The sequence below is a fragment of the Oryx dammah genome, unplaced genomic scaffold (assembly GCF_014754425.2).
Source record: "Oryx dammah isolate SB20612 unplaced genomic scaffold, SCBI_Odam_1.1 HiC_scaffold_2, whole genome shotgun sequence".
Classification (NCBI taxonomy): Eukaryota; Metazoa; Chordata; class Mammalia; order Artiodactyla; family Bovidae; genus Oryx; species Oryx dammah.
In genome coordinates, this window is record NW_024070186.1 from 89,903,084 (window position 1) to 89,924,448 (window position 21,365).

The 21,365-nt window shown below is 42.7% G+C and overlaps 1 protein-coding gene across 1 annotated transcript in view; it reads right to left on the reverse strand.

The window, feature by feature from the left end:
- Positions 1-875: 875 nt before the first annotated feature.
- The window catches only part of CASR (calcium sensing receptor), a 30,154-nt gene continuing 9,664 nt past the window's right edge, over positions 876-21,365 (reverse strand). The window contains exons 4-6 of the mRNA XM_040250541.1: positions 9,848-10,078; positions 5,810-5,933; positions 876-3,889 (exon numbers count right to left, since the gene is read on the reverse strand). Coding sequence (XP_040106475.1) covers positions 2,367-3,889; positions 5,810-5,933; positions 9,848-10,078 — 1,878 coding nt within the window. The 3' untranslated portion in view covers positions 876-2,366. The remainder of the gene's footprint in view (positions 3,890-5,809; positions 5,934-9,847; positions 10,079-21,365) is intronic.

The following is a 21,365-nucleotide window of genomic DNA, read 5'->3' on the forward strand; positions in this document are numbered from 1 at the left end:
TCTTTGGAGAAATGTCTATTTAGTTCTTTGGCCCATTTTTGGTTGGGTCATTTATTTTTCTGGAATTGAGCTGCAGGAGTTGCTTGTGTATTTTTGAGATTAGTTGTTTGTCAGTTGCTTCATTTGCTATTATTTTCTCCCATTCCAAAGGCTGTCTTTTCATCTTGCTTATAGTTTCCTTTGTTGTGCAGAAGCTTTTAATTTTAATTAGATCCCATTTGTTTATTTTTGCTTTTATTTCCAGTATTCTAGGAGGTGGATCATAGAGGATCCTGCTGTGATGTATGTCAGAGAGTGTTTTGCCTACAAGTCTTTTTTTTTAAAAAACTTTCAACTTTAATTTTTTTAATCTTTTGGCCTCATTGTGCGGCATGTGGGATCTTAGTACCTTGACCAGGGATTGAACCTGCGTCCCCTGCATTGGCAGCATGGAGTCTTTACCATCGGCTTACCAGGGAAGTCCCTTCCACAGTTCATTTTCATTTTAAAAATCAAGGAAAGGTGGCCCTTTTGGAAGAAAATGGTCAGAAAGTCATCAAGAACTGTAGACTTGTGGCATCACACAGATTTGACTGGCTTGAAAGCAGCATTTAGAGAGATCTGAGAGTCGGCTGCAAGACTGGGATGGCCTTCCCTTGGTACTGGACATCTTGGTTCTGACACCACAGAGGTGGGGGGAACATGGGGCCCTTGGGGGACTGATGTTTGGCTTTACCATGAGCTATGGTGTTCAGGACCCCTTGGATCGGGCTGTAGATTTCTTGGGCTTATTATGGAGAAAGTTAGTGTGATCATTGGTTTGTTGTTAGAGTGTGAATGGTTAAATAAATGTGTTGTTTTCTATTTTAAACAAGTGAAAAAAATTACAATATCAGTAATAATATTAACTAATATTTATTGCGTGCTTACTATGGGCTAGGCACCATGCTAAAATACTTTACATACATTTATTTCATTTAACCCACATAAGAGCTCTGAGGGAAAAGAATGACCATTACCGCCATTTTAGACACAAAGAAGCTGGGGCTGAGTGAGGTCAAGGTTCCCTGCCTGTGGTCACCCAACTTGTGAGTGACAAGCCCAGCATTTGACCCCAGACTTCTCTAGCTCCGGAACCTGACTGTTCAGCAGTATGCCGTTCAACATTCAATCTTGTAACTACCCTTGGGCAGACTCCCACTGCTGGAGGGAACCTAAGTACGGCATTGGGGGGTGCCAAGAGTAATATCCTATGAGAGCTCTCTTGGAACCACATGTTCTTACCCCAGAAACTGGTAGGAGGTCAGAGACTGGGAGCTTATTCTTCACAGGGGAAGGCATGGATCTGACTTCAAGAAGCATTTGGGGTGGAGAAAGAGGGAGCTTCTGGATCCCTGGGCCCTGAAAAGGTTCATTTAGGGCTTAGCTCATTGGGGTGTGGGTGGTGGGGCAGGCAAAGAAAATGGAACTCAATAATACTGCCTTATATCAACCAGACTGGGACATTTTTTCCAGTTTATATTGTCTATGAACTATTAAAACAAAAGCATTTTCTTAAGGATAAAGCTACATATGACAATATTAATTACAGATACAGCTCATTGGATTCATGCAGTCTCTTCCCAGCAGTCTGAGGTGATTCCTGAGATCTTGGAATCTAACATGGCATCACCATCGCACTCTGGACAAAATGAGACGTACTGTTAGAGGATGGATGCTAACCTTCTCCACGTCACACGACAGCAGCAGCAAGTAGGAAACCACATATTTAACAGTTTTCATAAATAGGAGGGGACAAATTCATCTTACAGCTCTGGACATTTCAAGTTCTTCCCACTGTCAAGGTGTTGGGCAGCGCTGGCGACATTCTGTCTTTCACACTCAACTCTAGTGGTGGCCAATATGAGGTCCTGTCACTCTGCACAGGTTTGTCTCTGGACCAGGCTGTCTGCAAAGTTCAGGGCAGACGTTTCAACATTAAAAACAAAAATCAAACCAAAACAACAGCAACAAAAACAACAAATAAGACCCTAGGGGGAATAGGTGGGTATCTTAAAGCCATGGTTTTATCTCTGGACTGTTGGATGGGATAGAACAGAAGAGGAGAATGGAAGCAGGGATAGGAAAGGCGAACCTGACTATAGGGATCTCAGCACTCTGATAACCCTGACCACAGAAGCACACTGCTCTCCTCTTTTTAATTTTAAGGGGGACATTAGTTCATTCACTGTCGTTTATAGCAGTGCAACTAAGTTCCAAGCATTTGGTGGGTCTTATCCCTCCTTCCTGGAGGAAGGGAGGCAGGGGGCAGTTCCTCATCCCTGTGGAGAAGGTCATCCCGGGAAAACTGCCTGGATTCCCCCTTAACTGGCTTTCTCCTTCCCTTTTTAAGAACGCAGCAAGTTTTCTGTAACAGTGCTGCCTCCACCGCTGATGACAAAGCTCCGGGAATTAGACACTACAAGTGCCGGGGACATCTCTTCGGGGTCCTCCATCTCTAGCTGGTGGTCCTCACCCACAGGGCCCTGCAGGCCTGTCTCCTGGGCGGTCAGTTCCGAGTCCGTCTCCCCGCACTGCAGCGGGAGCAACGCCTGGTGTTTGGTCAGGGCGTCATTGTTTTTCTGGACCTCCAGGGAGGTCTGGTGCGTGGAATTCCTGTGAGCCACGGCGCTCTTCTGAGGCTCGTCAAAGCTCAGCGAGAAGGTGACGGTGCCGCTGCCGAAGATGACCTTCTGCTTGCATCGGGGCGGCTGCTGCGACTGTGGCTGCGGCTGTGGGGTCGAGGGTGGCCGCGGCTGTGGCTGCTGCGCGTTGTGCGGGCTCAGGGCCAGCGGCTGTGGCTGCTTCTGCCTCTCCGGCTGCTGCTGCGGGAACGGGTCCTCGCTGTTGCTCTTGCTGCTGATGGAGGAGGAGGGGGTGGATCCCGTGGAGCCCCCCAGGCTACTGGACCGCTGGCGCGAGACGTTGCTGCGGCGCAGGGTGGCTCGGGCGGCCACCTTGAAGGCGTGTGCCGCGGTGCTGCAGCGTACCTCCTCGATGGTGTTCCGGGACGGCTTGAAGAGGATGATATAGACCTTGTTGAAGAAGATGCAGGCCAGCAAGCCAAAGCTGGCCGCCAGGATGGCGATCACCTCCACCGCAGAGACGAACTTGCCGTAAGTGCTGGCGTAGGCGGGGATGAAGGAGATCCAGACGATGAAGAAGATGAGCATGCTGAAGGTGATGAACTTGGCCTCGTTGAAGTTCTCTGGCAGCTTCCGGGACTTGAAGGCGAAGAAGAAGCAGATGGCGGCCAGCAAGCAGGTGTAGCCGATGAGGAAGCCCAGCGCCATGAGCGAGCCCTCGTGGCAGGTGATGAAGATGATCTCGTCCTCCAGCTCGTGGTTGCGGTAGCTGGAGGGGGGCGCCGTATTGAGCCAAATGGCACAGATGACAATCTGCATGAAGGTGCAGAGGAAGACCAGCAGGAACTGCAGGTTGAGCCCCCACCACTTGCGGTGGAAGCTGGTGGGAATCTTGGCCTCAAACACCAGGAGGACCCGATTGGTTTTCACCAGGATGCACGAGATGCAGAGCACGAAGCTGATGCCAAAGGCCGGCTGGCGCAGGCGGCAGGTCCAGTCCTGGGGCTCCCCGATGAAGAACAGGGAGCTGGAGAAGCAGCAGAGCAGGGAGAAGAGGAGGAGGTAGGAGAGCTCCCGGTTGGTGGCCTTGACGATGGGCGTGTTGCGGAACTTGATGAAGACGCCCAGCACGAAGGCAGTGAGGAAAATGCCCAGCACAGCAAAGAGCGTGAGTGCGATCCCGAAGGGCTCGGTCCAGGACAGAAACTCGATCTCCTTGGCGATGCAGGAAGTGTGGTTCTCATTGGACCAGAAGTCATCAGGGCACTTATCACAGGCACTTGCATCTGTAAAATGTCACAATGAAGGGGTCAGTACTGCGTGGCAGAGACTGAAATTTGTGAGTGTGAATGTGGTGATGAGGGAACTTTAAATTTGCTTTATTGATGAAATGTGATTTTTACATTATCAGATAATGTACTGAACCCTGACTTATGCCTAATAATATACTTAATTTCATGTTTCTTTGATGGTTCTATTATTTTTCTCTTTTGTGCTGTACTCAGTCACGTGTGCTCTGATCAGTCATATGTGCTGTGTGTTCAGTCATACGTGCTGTGCTCAGGTCCCTTCAGTTGTGTCCAACTCTTTTCGACCCTATGGACTGTAGCCCACCAGGCTCATCTATCCATGGGATTCTCCAGGCAAGAAAACTGGAGTGGGTTGCCATGCCCTCCTCTAGTTTGTATATATGGGGGCTACTTTTTGAAAAATTTTTAAATTTTATGTTGCAGTATAGCTGATTAACAATGTTGTGATAGTTTCAGGTGTATAGCAAAGGGATTCAGTTTATACACATACATGTATCTATTCTTTTTCAAATTCTTTTCCCATTTAGGTTGTGGCATAATATTGAACTGACTTCCCTGTGTTATACAGTAGATCATTGCTCATCCATTTTACATATAGCAGTGTGTACATGTCAATCCCAAACTCTAGGAGGGCTACTTGCTTCCTTTAACACTACTTGCTGATGTACAAACCATCCTTCAGCAAGCACAGAATGATCAGTCTTGCCAGACAGGTGGCTGCCCTGCACACTGGGGATCTGGCGCTGTCCACCAATTTTCACAGTGATTCACACTCAGTCTGACTTATTTTGGACATAAGGATGGGCTTTGTAGACACGCCAGAGCAGCCTCTTTGATCACGGCAAAGTACTCCACGATTCTGACCTGTGCCTTCATCATTCCACATCAACGGCTTTCTAGTGAGAGGGGCTGCAGACTCATTTGACCAACAAATGTTTATTAAGCCTCTGCTCTGTCTCAGTCAGCGTGCAGTTTTGGGGAGTGAAAGGAGCATGGGCTTTGCAGTCAGAGATCTGGATGGGAATCCTGGCTCTGCCATTTATTAGCTGTGTGACTTTGGTCAGGCTCCTTAACCATTCTGAGCCTCAGTTTCCTCATCAATGAAATGGAAGCAATAACTCCATCATGGTAGTGAGGATGAAATGAGTTAATAATAATGAGAAAAAAATTACATTTAGTATTTATAGAGTGCTTCCAATATGCCAATCAAATATTTCTCTATAACTTATCATGTGTTTTACCAGTTTTATCTAATTTAATTCCCCAAACTCTGTAAGATAGGTTTATTATTATTCTTACTTTACAGATGAAGAAACTGAGGCATAGGAGAAACATAAATAAGATAGTAAGTCCAGTGCCAGGCACTCTGTAGACAATCTTTCTTGACCTATTAACTCTGGAGCCTGGGACACACATCTCTGGTTCCTAAGAGATTATTCTGTTGTTTAGCTCGATTAGCCCCGCTTTGAATTTGATGTTACACTATTGTGTTGCCTACAGAATCTTCTTGCTGCTGTCATCCAGTCTCTCATTTTAGATGGTGATTCCCTGATACACTCTCTGGCACTGCTGCTGCCTTAATCAGGGAACAGACACAACTTTGTCTATTCAGGATCACTGAGCTCTAAGAAAAGAAAAACAATATTGGAGTGCAGTATTGAAGTAAGAGAAAGATGTGCTACAGACGTGTTTGTAAACTTTTATGGTATTACAGAGGTATCTAATATTCCGACTCTATCCCCCTCCGTGTGCAGCCCAGTGTGACGCTCAGACGCACCTTGTTCAATGAGAAACCGTGCTAAGCACCGTCTCAGCCCAGCCCTTCCAGGGACTTGGCTGAGCCCCGGCCCCACAGGGAAGGGAGCTCTGCGTGTCCACCAGGGGTTGCCCCTTTACCTGTCTCGTCGCTGTACTCCCCATCAGGACATTCCACGCACTCAAAGCAGCAGGTGGGCTCCCCCTCAATGATTCCTTTCCTGGTCCCTGCCAGGCAGTCTCGGCTGCAGTTGGAGAAAGGCACCTGAGGGCGGAGATCACAACAGAGGGGCTGCAGCTGTGGGATCAGTCTTCCAGCTCCTCTGACAGGTGTCAGAGGGAGGAGCTGGGCACTAGCACCAGTGTGGCAGACTCAGGCCCAATCCAGGCGGAGGAAGGACCAGCGGTCTGTGTTCCTATTATCTCTGAGGGGACAAATGCCTGTGGGAAAGTGCATGCACACACACACACACACACATCTCAGTGGAATTTAAGGAAGATTAATTGTTGTGAGTCTATGCAGTAACAAAATCCTCCTTAAATAGCCTTCCCTTCCATCCTCTACAAGTCCCAGAATAATATACTCCTCTTTCCACTTACTTCCTCCCCACCACAGAGTCATACCTGAGATGACCATCATCCTTGCTCACCATGAGCAAGCAGTACTAAACTTTCAAGGAACAGAGCAATCTTATCTTATACAAACTCTAGCAGAGATCAGGAAAATATATATATTCTTAAAGGAGTACCTTCCAACTAATTCTTGTAAGCCCAGTATAGTAACCTTGATTCTAAAACAAGACAAGGACAGTATGAAGGCCCATCTCACTTATTAAGTTGTCTTCAGAAGTAGAGCTGAGTTGAGGATTTGTGTCCAAGTAATTTATAAGGAAAGTTCTCCCAAGGGAATCAGGAAGAGCATGGAGGAAGTAGGACATAGGAGGGAGGAGAAGAAGCAAGGCTATGATCCTGAGCAAAGTCCCTCCGACTTCTGCCTGATTCCCCGGGGGAGCTCTGGATTGCTGGTTAGGCCCCAACGCTGTCCTGACCTGAAAAAAAGGGCTAGAGCTTTCATACTTGCACAGCACTCAGAGCAGAAGGGAAATGTAAATTCCTAGGCTCTTCTGAGGTTCTCCTTTGCCTCTCTGAGCCTGTAGGCAAAATGGGTTCCATTAGCCTGCAGGCAGTCTCTGAAAAAGAATATGAAGTTCTGATTATTGGAAGTAAAAATGTATAGAAGTTATTGGAAATAAAAATGTATAGAAATCCTGGAGATACATGCAAAGGGTAAGGACTCTGAAAGGATCTGGAAAGAGTACAACTACTTTCTACTGCTTGAAAATAGATGAAAGTACTAAAATAACAGACAAACTCAAAGGGCATGCAAAACAAAATACACCATGATCATGCTGAGTTCCTGCCAGGAATGTAAGCAAATTTAATATTAGAAATTCTGTGTCACTCACTGTTAATAAATTAACACAGAAAACATGATCATCAATGGATGAAAAAATATTTGATGAAATTTAACACAAACTAGTGATAAAAAACTTAATGATGTTTGACAGAAAACAAGATTCTGTAAAGCAATGATCCTTCAATTACAAAATAAATAATTTTTTAAAAAAATTAGAAAAAAACTTAATGAGAGTAGGAAGAAATATCTTTACCTTGAAAAGACATCCCCAAATTGTTAGCATAAACATCAATCCATATGACACAATATTATTTAATTTAAAATAAATAAGGGTGCTTATTTAAAACAAGGGTGCTCAGTATCACCACTATTATTATATATTACACCAGGGTTCCTAGTTAGTGGAACAAGAAAAATATGGGCAAAACATATTGGAAAGGGCTAAAAAAACCTGTTACTTTTAATAATAATGCATATAACACGCTTGTCCACATTAGAAATAGTTGGAGAGTAGCCCCAGGCTAAAATGCCACAGACTGCCACTGTTAGCTGAGTTTCATTAGTTTTTCTTAAAAAACAAAAACAACAAAAAGAAACTTCACCTTTTGATGTATGCTATTGGTTGATTTCTAGCTTCCTAAACGATGGTTTTTAACAATTTTGCCCAATCTACCATTGCTTTACCATTCAGAAATCCTGCTTCCATCTCAATCTTTGATCATGCCAGGTAACTGAGTACTTATTAGGTATTTACTACCTAACAGTCTATGTGTATCAGAGATAATAAATACATCATAAGAACGCAAAAAGCATACATTTCTTGAATTAGGGAGCAAGTCTTCATTTTTGTAGCCCCAGTTACAAAGCCTTGAATAACCCTTGACATGGTAGGGTTCATATTATTTTCAGAACATCTCTTTAAGAAGATTATCCCCCTTCCTCCACTACTTGCTTGAACTGGAAACATCTTACAAAGTTAAACACATGGAAAGCAGTAAAATAATTATCATTGTTTCCAGCAAAAAAGAAATAACTGGCTTGACAAGGAATTTTAAAACACTTGAACAGATGATCAGCAATATTTTCTAATGAAAGAGGAATAGAAGTGTCAATACCAGATCTGATGATCCCTGAGACTCTCAGGACCCTGCTTTGAAGGAAGGAAAGGATAAGCTACATCTATGAACACTAATGTTTGCTATGATTATGTGCTTGTAAATTCACTGCAAACTCTACTGGATCACGACATGTATTTCATACATTGCTGGCCCAACTTTGCTGACATTTTATTTAGGATGTGACCACATCTGTGTTTATAGATTAGCCTATAATTGCTTTTTCTTGTACTGTTATTGCCTGTTTTTGAAATTAAGATTATATTAGCCTTTTAAAATGAGTTTAGTAGCTTTCCTTCTTGGCTTCTGTTAGGCTATGAGTGGCAAAAACCTCAAAATAACAAAATAACAATGGTTCAATCTACCCCAAGTAGAGACAACTGCGTGCATCAACGGAGGTACAATATAACCTGGATGAGTCCACACCAGCAGGGAACAGATTATAGATAACATAGCTGATCAATTTAGACTGTAGTCAATTGATACTTGTGATAATTTAGACAAGAGTATAATTAGTGGACAGAGGAACATACCCTCTGGAATCCCCAAAGCTCTATTTGAAAAAGGGTCATGACATGTTTATAAGCGAGAATTCATTCTCTGAGGTAGAAACTAGAAAGACTTGCATACTGTGGATGAGATTTGCTATCTATAGGAGAACTTCTTAAAGGTAACTTATCCTTTAAATTGAGAAACCCATCAACCTAAGAAGCATTTGGTAAAAAGATGAAGTTGAATTTTTGGTCATGTCATAAAAAGTGGTCCAAGATACTCAAAGGTGATAATAGAAAGTGTTAGTCCCTCAGTTGTGTCTGAATCTTTGGGACCCCATATGCTGTAGCTCACCAGCCTCCTCTGTCCATGAGATTTTCCAGACAAGAATACTGGAGTAGGCTGCCATTTCCTACTCCAATAACAGAAAGGCAAATGCAAAGAGAAATGTAGCAGTTCTCACCCAGGCTTTTTGGAAGAGTTTGAGAGGATGCCTTGTCCAGGGTTTGTTCCTACAGAGGATCTGGGTCCTTAGAACATACTATATTCTAGGACATAACTATCATAGAATGGTGATTTTTTTCAGCCTATCATGTATCTTTTCCTTAAGTGCATATTCACTGGGAGTAATGTGCCTCTGGTTATTAATCAGGCTTCTAGATGAAGTGATACCTCATGGAAGGAGGCCGTGATCGCAGTCACAAGCATCCTACTATTTGCTACAGGTCTCCCATAGGAGGAGAATAAATTGTCCTTTTGATTTATAGGCCAGTCCTAAGCTATTTTGGATAACAGGGAGCTACCTCTGTGTGAATTGTCCACGCCCTGTCTTGAGTGATGCTTGTATTTGCTTAAATATTTTGCTCTGGTTTGGGAAAGTTTTAGCCAAAGAAACTATTATTAGCCATGGAGTCAGATTTGTAAAGAATAAAATTGTTTCAATACAGTAAGCATGGGGCTCTGGTTCTGAGAATTCTCTTTTGGACACTAAACACTCGTGGATTTCACAGGGAATCCTGACAATGCAGTTAGCGAATTGATGGAAGTGGACTTGTGATTCTGGAAGTCCAGTGGCAAAGCCCAAGGCCCTCCCAAAGCCCAGCACAGTTTCTTCCCGTGGTGGAGGCATCTAGTATCCTGATGGACAGCACATACCTCCCTTGAGAATCCACTCCACAGAATTTTTTCATCATTGATGAAGAGTCTCTCTCCTTTCTTGGCATAGACATTGTAATATCCAACTTCCTTAAACACTATGGAGCCGTCCTCTGGGGAGAGGTGCCAGTTGATGATGGAATAGTTCCCTGCCAGGTCTCCACATTCATCGAAAGTTACTTGCTCCCCCATATTGCTGGTAAAATTTAGGTGCCGCAGGTGTTTTAGGACCTAAAGAACAGAGATGAATATTCTTAACACAAGCCACAGGGCTGCCACATATGGTTATGTAGGTTGCACACTGCACAAGGACAGTAAGCTATCTTGTTCAAACAAAGTGGAAGGGACATGACTTGAGGAAGAGAGACATTTTTAAAATTTATACTAAGGTACTTATATGTGTTAGTGGCAGCCTTGGTAAGCCATGAGCTTTATTTGGTATGCGAATTGTGTCAGATGGTTCAAAAAGTCGTTTGGGTTTTTCATAAGATGTAATGGAAAAACCCCAATGAATTTTTTGGTCAACCCAACAACTGGGGTAGGAAACATTTTCTAGAAGTCAGAAAAGGAAAAGGAATACCATGGAACTGGCCAAGTCAAGGCTTTTACAGGCGCACCATCATCTGGTGATGCCCAGGAGGGAATGGGTTGTAAGCCAGAGCCATCCCTGGTGTCTTCTGAGACGGCCTTTGGAAAGAGTAAGTACTCTTACACTCTGCACCATCTTTCTCTCAGCTACTGCTTCTGTGGAAGTGCCCTGCTGCCAAAGTTCACAGAGAGAAGGTGGAAGGAAGAAAGAAAGAAGGCTATGAGCGAGCCTTGGCCATCACTGTTGTAATCATGGCCAGTCCTTTACTTTTTACAGGGTGTTATGAGTCACAAAGCCTTTGCACAAAAAAGTAATGATAATAGTCACCAAACCTTACTAGTCATTTTATTACCTTTGAGGTACAATACTGAATGCTTTATATTTGTTATCTAATCTTCACAACAAATAGTACTATTAACCCTCATTTTGGGACTTCCCTAGTGGCTCAGCAGTAAAGAATCTGCCTGCAAAGCAGGAGACACTGGTTCGATCCCTGGGTGGGGAATATCCCCTGGAGGAGGAAATGGCAACCCATGCCAGTATTATTGCCTGGGAAATCCCAGGGACAGAGGAGCCTGGAGGGCGGAGAGGAGGGCTACAGTCCATAGGGTTGCAATGAGTCAGACATGACTGAGCATGCATGCACTCCCATTTTATTGATGGAGAAACCGAGGAAACAGGAAGTAGCTAGTCCTGAGTACACAGCTAGGAAGTGCTGCCAAGCCTGCACTTGTATTGGCTCTGCTCCACTGCAGCATGGTTAGGCTCCTGCCTCTGCTTCTTGTGCACCCCTGACTTGGGTCAAGAGGAAGCAGTGGGCACTCAGCAGCTTGTCTTTCACGTGGGAACTGCCCAGGGCCAGGAGGTCACTGAGGCACCGAGAGAGAGTGAAACACACACACAGTCCAGACGGTGAGAGTAGGGGTGCTCACTTACACTGTACCTCGTGACTACAGGGCTTTCTCACTCTCTGGCTCTGGTGAGTGCGTTTCCTCACCAGCAGGATGAGAGGGCTGGGCCCTAGAGACTGCAGGAATCTTCAAGTTCTAGTTTGAACATCTCTCTGTTCTATGCTGTGGTGGCCCTAGGAATACATTTAGAAGTACTTCTCCCCTTTAGCATAACTTTTAAGGTACCTGAAAAACCAGCATCTAATCTGACACCAAGAAAAGTTTGGGCCCTATTATCCACGTGTGTGATGAGGGAAGGGCAGCTTTCATCTTCTACTTCACTCTAGAGATGACACAGCTTTAAAAAAAAAAAAAATTATATCTGTATTTGACTGTATTTTAAAGCCAACATTTATTGTAAGGAAAATTAAATAAAGAAAAGGAGCCACCTGAACTTGCTCATAAACAGCCCTGGGGTGAGTGTGGGGACACAGAATGTGGCTGGCCACATGTGCACAGAGACACAGCACCTGGGCGCCTCAGTCACCTGCTGTGCATGTGGTGACCCCTTTCGTGCTCTCATTGCTGCCCTGGTGGAAGTTGGCTGCTCTGATTTTTGTCCCAGGTTTGTGGGGGATGGGGATCCCTCACTCCCTACTGCCTGGTTCATTTGCTCTGCAACCAGAGATGCTGAGTTATCCTCAAACAATAAACAAATAAATAAAGATGGAGAATGAATCCTACTAAGGATGTTCTCCCAAACCTTCCTCAATGATCACGAATCTGACATTTTCCCTTCATTTTTACTGAGCCCTTAAAGCAGTCCTCAGAGAGGTGGTGCCTCAGACGTGCTCCTTTCCTATGTTAGATATCTCCAACTCTCCTCCCTTGGCCCCCCTTGCTCTCAGATGACTTGTACACAGTGAGGGTACATCCTTTTGTTTCTACCCAGATGTCCTGACACATCTCCTTCTCTCCGAGGAACACACATTCCTTCTGCTCTATAAGACCGACCCCTCATGCAACAGTCAGAACCTCATTCTTCCTACCTACTCTGGAGCTTTTCTGACATGACCAGCCCACCCTTCTCCATTCTATAACCATGCCTCTCCTACTTCCTAGTGGGGATCATCCATGGTTTAGATAAAACATGCTTCAAACTTCTCTAGGTACCTTCCAAAGCCTTCCATACTTTCGTCCCATGTATCTACCACTACCTGTCAGTACAAATGTTTTATCCTTGTCATATCCTTTCCGCATGTCATGCTAACTCTGTCTTTGCCCTGATCTGCATAAGAGGTAAGAAGAGTGAAGAGAGAGGGGACTACTTCTTATTTACACTTCCTTTCTGCCAGGCATTGTACTAATGCTTTGCAAACATCATCTCATCTGACCCTCATAACACATCTATGGATAGGGACTATTACTATCTTCATTTTATAGATGAGGAAACTGAGGCATGGAGAGGTCAAGAAACTCATTGAAGTCATAAGCTAGAAAGTTCTCCAGCTGTGATTTAAACTTGTGCTTTTCTGCCACACCCTCTTGACACCAATATGAATTGTTGAGAGCATCGATGGTAAGTATTTGTCAGAAATGTTTCCTCATTAAATATATATTTTAAAAACATCATTCTTGTTTGAAGAATACTTTAAAAGGCATATGCAACAGTAAAGATAGATTATTTAGCATACATTTTCTTTCGCCTATGCAAGTTTCAATTCCTTGGTTCTTATTCTCCAGACAATAAGCTCCTCCTCTACTTTTCTCAGTCTACAGCTCCTCTGCAAGAAACTCTCTGGGCAACAGTGGGTGAATTGGAAGGGGAACTGGAATAAGATCATTTCACAATTAAATGGTCATCTTCCACATTAATCAGACTGGACAGAAAAGTGACTCAAAGATCATCACTGTCTATAATTATTCTGTATTGCTGTTGGCATAGGCTAGTGATTTCTAGCATATCCTACCTTAAAAGAAAAGGGAACCAATCACAATCATTTAAAAAAAATTGATTAAAAAACTCATTGTAGGGGCTTCCCTGGTGGTCCAATGGCTAAGACTCTGTGCTCCCAATGCAGAGGGCCTGGGTTCGGTCCCTGGTCAGGGAACTAGATCACATACGCTGCAACTAGAGAGTTTGCATGCCACGACTAAAAGATCCCACATGCTGCAACTAAGGCCTGGTGCAGCCACATAAATAAACAATAAATAAAATAAATATTAAAAACTAAGTTATATGTCAATTAAAAACCCATTGTCAATTCAAGGTTATATTTTTATCCTGTTAGAATCAATCAACAAACAAATATTTATAGAATATCTACTGTGTGATTTGAATTGGGCTGTGGTGTGCAGGATGTAGTAATAAAGTCCTCAAGGAGTTTACATATGGATTAGAGTGATAAGATATAAGACATATTGGATGATAGAGCCAACAGTGCAAGGTAAAATACAGTTAATGCCTAACTTAGGGGAATCAACTCTGAGCACAGAGGAATTCAGGGGAGAAGGACATTAAAAGGGCCTTAATGCAGGCTTGAGGTATGGTAGAAATTTGGAGTGGTAAAGGACAAAGGAAAGGAAGGTGTTAAAGACAAGGGCACAACATGGGCAAACAAAGTATTATGGGGGCAGTGAAGAGACCAACTTCTCAAAATTTGTGTAAGTGTTAGACAACAAGAGGAAATAAAGTTGACAGGCAAAGAGCAGTCAAGGCAAAGAAACTAGATTTCATATCAAGAGGCATAGGATCAGGTAATAACAATGTTGATATGAATGAAGAGAAATTAGAATCTTCCACACACTACTGGTGGGGATGTAAAACGAAGCAGCTACTTTTGAAAATAGTCTGGCACTTTCTCAAAAAGTTAAGCATAGAGTGTCCATACAACCCAGCAATTCCACTCTTATGTATATAGCCAAGAAAAATGAAAACATAAGTCCACACAATAACCATACATGAATGTTCATAACAGCAACATTCATAATAACTAAAAAGTGGAAACAGCCCAATGCCGATCAATTAGATGAATGGATAAATAAAATACAAGTGGATACTATTCAGCCATAAAAATAAAGTACTGATAGATGCTACAACATGGATGAATCTTGAAAACATGCTAAGTGAAAGAAGCCAGTTGCAAAAGACCACATATTTTGTAACTTTATTTATATGAATGTCCAGAAATGTCCAAATATACAGATACAGAAAGTACATTTGTGGTAATTTAAGAATGGGGGAATGAGGTAAGAGAGAGTGATAGCTAAAAGGTATGCTGCTGCTGCTGCTAAGTCGCTTCAGTCGTGTCAAACTCTGTGCGATGGCAGCCTACCAGGCTCCCCCATCCCTGGGATTCTCCAGGCAAGAACACTGGAGTGGGTTGCCATTTCCTTCTCCAACGAATGAACGTGAAAAGTGAAAGTGAAGTCGCTCAGTTGTGTCCGACTCCTAGTGATCCCATGGACTGCAGCCCACCAAGCTCCTCCGTCCATGGGATTTTCCAGGCAAGAGTACTGGAGTGGGGTGCCATTGCCTTCTCCAAAAAGTATGAAGTTTATTTTTTTTGACTTTTTATTTTATATCGGAGTATAGTTGATTAACAGCATTGTGATAGTTTAAGGTGTATAGCAAAGTGATTCAGTTATACAAAGGGAATGGAATATGAGATTTCTTTTTGATACAGTGAAATGTTCTAAAATTGATTGCAGTTATGTCTGCACAACTCAGTGAATATACTAAAAACTGCTGACTCGTACATTTTAATAGGTGAACTGTATGGTGTATGAATTATATCTCAATAAAAGCTGTTTCAAAAAAGAAAGCAAGGAAAGAGATTTAAAATATACAAATATGACTTTGTTGGTGGAGCTGACATTCAGCAGCAGGTCTAGAGACCTTCATACCAAGATGACCTCCAGGATACTTGGTGCTGAGAGTTTACTAAGGAGACCTGGTAACTCTAGCCTCAGACAGGACAAGAGATAAAGATAGGCAGAGGTAAGAATTAGTAGCGCAAACATCTTATCCAGAAAAGAAAGCACCCTGGGACCTTTGCGGCTAGAAATTTATTTTGTTGTTGTTGTTGTTTGGTTGCTAAGTTGTGTCCGGCTCTTTGCAACCCCATGGACTATAGCCTGCCAGGTTGCTTTGTCCATGGAATTTTCCAGGCAAGAATACTAGAGAGGGTGGCCATTTCCTACTCCAAGGAATCTTCCTGACCCCAGCATAATAGAATAGATACTAAATCAATACTGGTAGGTTTGTCAAATGGTGCCCCAAATGAGGTTTTCACTGACCTGAGGATAGATGAGAAAAATGAGGCCAATATGATATTAAAGAGTAAATAGGCAGGAGGACCATAAAAGTTAGTTTTTTTAAGAGACTTTTACGGTTGGAACTTAAACCTATATATTCAAAAGCAAAATATTTAAAATTATACTCTGGGATTAAGGGCCAACACAATTTCTCCTTTTGAGGTATAAATGTAACCTAAGTTCTTGTTTCTGATTTAAAAAGATAAACAAACCTTCTGAAAGTGAAAGTGAGGTCGCTCAGTTGTGTCCAATTCTTTTCGACCCCATGGACTGTAGCCTACCACACTCCTCTTTTGTGGTCTTTTTAGAAAGTTGCAGTTAAATATTATATTTTGCATGTTATGTTCTTGGTTATAGGCAAATTTAATTCTCAGTAACCGTTAAAAAATGGAGTAAACTGACTATAAAACCCCTACCACTTTCTTGAGGAAAAAGAAAGTTGGAATCACCATAGTGTAACAATGTTGGAGTGATAGCTGGGAGTTGCCTGAAGAGAAGGGTAAGTCCCAAACCACAGCTGTTCCATGAAAGAATGATGAAAGGAGCAATCAACACCTAAAATGCAGGATGGAAGTCTCTTAATATAGTGAGTGCCAGAATTATTCACTTAGCTGCAATAAAGTAATTCAAAGTAATTACATGATGCATGATCCTTTCTTTTTTAATAAAAAGTCCAAATATATTAAAAATAGTTCATTATGTATAGGCAGTGTCTTAAGCACTGCATGCATATTGACTAATGTCATCTCATAACAAACTCATAAGTTTCAGACAGAGGCTTCTATTTCTCAGGCGAGGAAAATGAGCCACAGGCACATTAAGTGACTACTCAAGGCCATAAAGCTGTTAGGTAGCAAATGGGATTTAAACCCAGTTAGTCTGGTGCTTGCACAGAGTCGGACACAACTGAAGCGACTCAGCATGCATGCCTGCATTGGAGAAAGAAATGGCAACCCACTCCAGTGTTCTTACCTGGAGAATCCCAGGGACAGAGGAGCCTGGTGGGCTGCCGGCTATGGGGTCACACAGAGTCGGACATGACTGAAGTGACTTAGCAGCAGCAGCAGTCTGGTGCTAGAGTCCGAACTCTCCAACATTACAATATATACTTCCTATATAAGTGTGCTGTGTGCTGTGCTAAGTCACTCAGTTGTGTCTGACTCTTTGCGACACCATGGACTGTAGCTCACCAGGCTCCTCTGTCCATGGAATTCTCCAGGCAAGAGTACTGGAGTAGGTTGCCATGCCCTCCTCACCTATAGAGGTAAAGGAGTCAGATTTATCGCCTAGCTATTAGGTTGTCTATCTCTAGCTACAATAGTTTGACTAATGTGAAATTTAGGTTGAGAAGATGGACATATTTTAAAATGGGATGGTAGAGACATGTATAATGCTTGTGGCAGCACAAGAGGCAGTAACTGGAAGTGTTTCAGACTGAACGGCATTCAAATCTCCGTGCATGACCTGCCCTCCCTTGGAGACTTTCTGTTGTTGTCCCCTATTTAATCAGCTTTATTGACATATAGTTTACATAGGATAAAATGCACCCATTTTAAGTGTAGAGTTCTGAGTCTTGGTGAATGTGTATGCCTGTGTAACTACCACTACTGTCACCACAAAAGGCTTTCCTGATGTTCCTTTCAAGTCAGTCCTCACCCCATTTGCAGCCCCGGGTCACTGCTGATTTGTTTTTTTCCCCTATCATTAGAGGTAGACTATCATATAAATTGCACAATACAGTTTGTACTCTCTTATTTTTCAATATGGGTTTTTGTTCATGATACTTTTGTTATTCATCTGTGTTGTTGTATTTGCCTTTGCATTTGACATTTCCTTCAAGGAATAGATCCTTTCCATACATCATACTGTGCTGTGGTTAGTCGCTCAGTCGTGTCTGATTCTTTGAGACGCTATGGATGGTAGCCTGCCAGGCTCCCCTGTCCATGCAGATTCTCCAGGCAAGAATACTGGAGTGGGTTGCCATGCCCTCCTCCAGGGGATCTTCCCAATCCAGGGATCAAACCAGGGTCTTCTGCATTGCAGGCGGATTCTTTACCATCTGAGCCACCAGGGAAGCCCTCCATACATCTTATCCATCCTTAAAGGTCCATTCAGATGATGTCGTTTACTTTCTCCTCACTTCAGATATCCTGACCTGCACAGTACTGTAGTGTTTCATCCTCATAGCAGGTATATAAGTAAGATAACATAAGTGTTGCATTTTTGTAGTCAAAATTTGCACCTTGTCCATTAATAATCAATTATCAGTTTACTAAGTCATGTCTTCAAGTCATCTCTTTAGGCATCTTTAATATTTATTCTGGTATATTGACTTGCAAGTTAGGTACTCAAGCACCTGATTTTCTGGATCATATCAATACCTTTTGTATCAGCAGAGGCAGAGATGGAAACCATTTCACCCTTAAAAGCAATGATAGGGAATCTTTAAAGTGATAATCACTGACCCACAAAAAGGCAACATAAGTTAAAAAATGATTTAGATATCTCCCCCAGAGAAACACTCTTCTTTTAGAATTTTATTTTATTTTTTAATTTTTATTTTCTTTTTGGCCAAGCCACACAGCTTGTGGGATTTTAGTTCTCTGACCAAGGATTGAACCCTAGCCCTCAGCAGTGAAAGTGTGGAGTCCTGACCACGGAACTCTTGGGGAATCCCCACACAGACACACTTATTTTTTTGAGGATTTTAAAAGAAGGAACTAATAGTTTCCTTAAAAAACAAAACACAAATTTTACTTGAGATTATAATTCTGTGTAATATGCTTCTAAATTATTTCATCTGGGGAGAAATATGAGAAAGAGGGCTTCCCTGATGGCTTAGCAGGTAAAGAATCTGCCTGCAATGCAGGAGATACAGGAGATATAGGTTCAGTCCTTGGACTGGAAGAAAAAGAAAAAAAAAAACCCGAAAGAAAGACTTAAACATAGAAGATAATATACAGAGAGAGACTGACAGAGTCAAAAAGAAAACTAAACACTAAGAAAGGCATTCTAGAAGAGGGGCCATGCATCACTTATTATGTATTACTATGTATCATCTATTGTGTGTATTATGATGTATTATCTAGTATGTGGTAATATTTCCATCTTGTGGCCTTTTAGGGTATTTCCTCTAAAGGATTTTAAAGTCAAATTATTGCTCATTATAAGCATAAATGGGAATCACCTCTTGGTATGTACTCTAAGGGTCAATTGAATTAAGCCAAAGACTAGAAACTAGAATTTCCAGCATGTACATATGACACAACTTCTTAGCACAGAGGGAAAATGGGATGGACTGCATGAAGCACTCCGTTCACAAAAACGAGGGACAGCTCACACAGAGTCTATTGCTTCATGGCCACTTACTGTGCTGAGTGTAAGGAAATCCAGGACCAATTCCTTTCTCTAACCTCAGTCATGTTTTCTTATTTCCCCTCTACTGCCTCTGGCTCTCACCTCAATTCATCCCCTCCCTCCCAGACCCTAGTGGTACCAGCAATTCCTAGAAAGATTAATTCCATTTGACTTCTGTTATCACCACCGTTCTTTCATCACGCATACCTTTTTTGGGGCTGTGTTACTCGGCTTATGGGATCTTATTTCCCCAACCAGGAATTGAATCTGGGCCCCCACAGGGAAAGTGTCCACTCCTAACCACTGGACCACCAGGGAATTCCCAAGCATGCCTATTTTTTGACAAGTAAGTGGCTGGTATAAGGTGGGAGAAAGCAGGAAGCATGCCTTGTGCACAATCATCCTGAAAGGAAGCAGGTGGTTCCTTACCTATTTATTTACATGATGTTCCATTCAAATTTGATTATTAAATCAAATTTAATATGCTCATTCAATCAGAGTTTAGACTGTCCTGGGCATGTGACCCAAGCTCATCCAGTCAGAGTCTAGAATATCCTGGCCAGAGTCATTGATTCAAGGCTGGGTTGTTGGGTTGAATAATTGTCTACAAAGGACTCTCTCTATGTTGTGTTGTCAGATCAAATCAACTAGATTGCTATTCATTCATTCATTTTTTCCTACACATATTCAGGTGTCAGAGGTTCTGGACCCAGTGCTGAACAATACAGACATAATTCCTGCTTTTATGAAGCTCAGAGAACAGCAGAGGAGTCAGAGGGAAGAGAAAGCTGAGTGGTGGTGAGAGGAGGCCTTGGGGGTGTCCGTGGGGGTCAGGAGGGAATTCTATGCTGTGTGCTCTTAAGTTACCTGTTAGTGTTACTTTAAAGGCATATGACTTGACTGATAAATTTTATGGGGAGAAAAGATCAACAAAAGAAGAAAATTGTGGTTGACTTTATTTAACCAGAAGTTTTGTTGATAAGAATCTATTTTGGTCAACTGAGGAGCTGTAGAAGATTAAATTGGGTCTATATAAATGGCAAAAGTAAAGAAGAAAGAATGGTCAGAAAGTGTGTGTGTGTGGTGGTGGTGAGGGGTATAATTAGAAAAGACTTCCAGAAGAAAGAGAATTTTGAAAAAAGGTTAAAAGTTCATGGTGGACAATGACAGAGGAGACAAAAAATTGACAGCTCTTCAGGTACAAGTACTATGCCAAAAATGAGTAAGTGCTTTGTGGGGAGGTATGAGGCAGATTGGCTTAGAAGAGAATTGAGAGAAGGTTGGGGTGGAATTCTGGGATTAGACTGTATGGATTGTACAGGTGATATGTTTCCATGTAGGTGTTAAAAATGAGAGTGAATAATTGTTGGTCCATCTCCTGATAGACCGAGACATGGCGAAGATCTTAAACTGCAGAACGCCCACCCAACCACCTGGGTTCCCGAGGCTTAACAGAGACTTTACAGCAAGCACACAGGACACTTTGGCCAATGCCCACATGTTGCTCCTCCCCAGAGCGCTGATCCTACTTTCCTGCCTCCTCTCCTGGATGAATTTGTACCAGACCTTGTGTGAGCCAGGAGGACACATGCTTACCTGTCCTAGGGTCAGCTGAGGCGTCTGTGTAGTGGCTGCTCTTTATTTTGGCCACTTAGCTTTTCTTTCCTCCTCCTTTTGCTAATAGCATTCTGATTGCCCTTTGGGGATCCAACTCCCCTCTTATGCTCAGTCTAAGTAGTTTGGGAGAACTCCATTCCTAACTTCATGGACAGACTTGTGATCTCAAGCTGTCTAATCAATGTGGTTTCTGGGACTTTTCCAAGAAATCTTGGGAAGGAAGGATAACCTAGCAGTAAGGATTTTATGAGCCTGAAGCTGCTGCAGAGGTGGAAAACTGCTAACCCCAAGGGACAAGGAACAAAGAGATGAAGAGAGAGTCTAGTTTCACTTGGAATCTTTCTGAGATTTTCAGTATTGTGAGATATTAATAATGTTTAGGCTTTTGTTTAAGCCAGTTGGTTTGAATTTTCCACTGCATGAAACTGAAAGTCCCACTCTTGACTATAGCTTAATTCTTTTTTTTCCCTTCATATGTCCGTTTCAGCCTTGAACATCCAGATGTGACTTCCTTGTCTGGGAAAAGCGTCATTTAAGAGCAGACCTGTCGAACTACCCACTGGTAGCCTCTTTCCCCTTCAATCCCACCCTGGGATTTTTCTTTAGGGTTTTTTTTTTTTTTTTTATCCATAGGCTTCTCAGGAAGGAAAGGAAGAAGGAGAGGGAGATATGAAAGGGAAGAGAAAAAGACACTGCTGCTGCTGCTGCTAAGTCGCTTCAGTCGTGTCGGACTCTGTGCGACCCCATA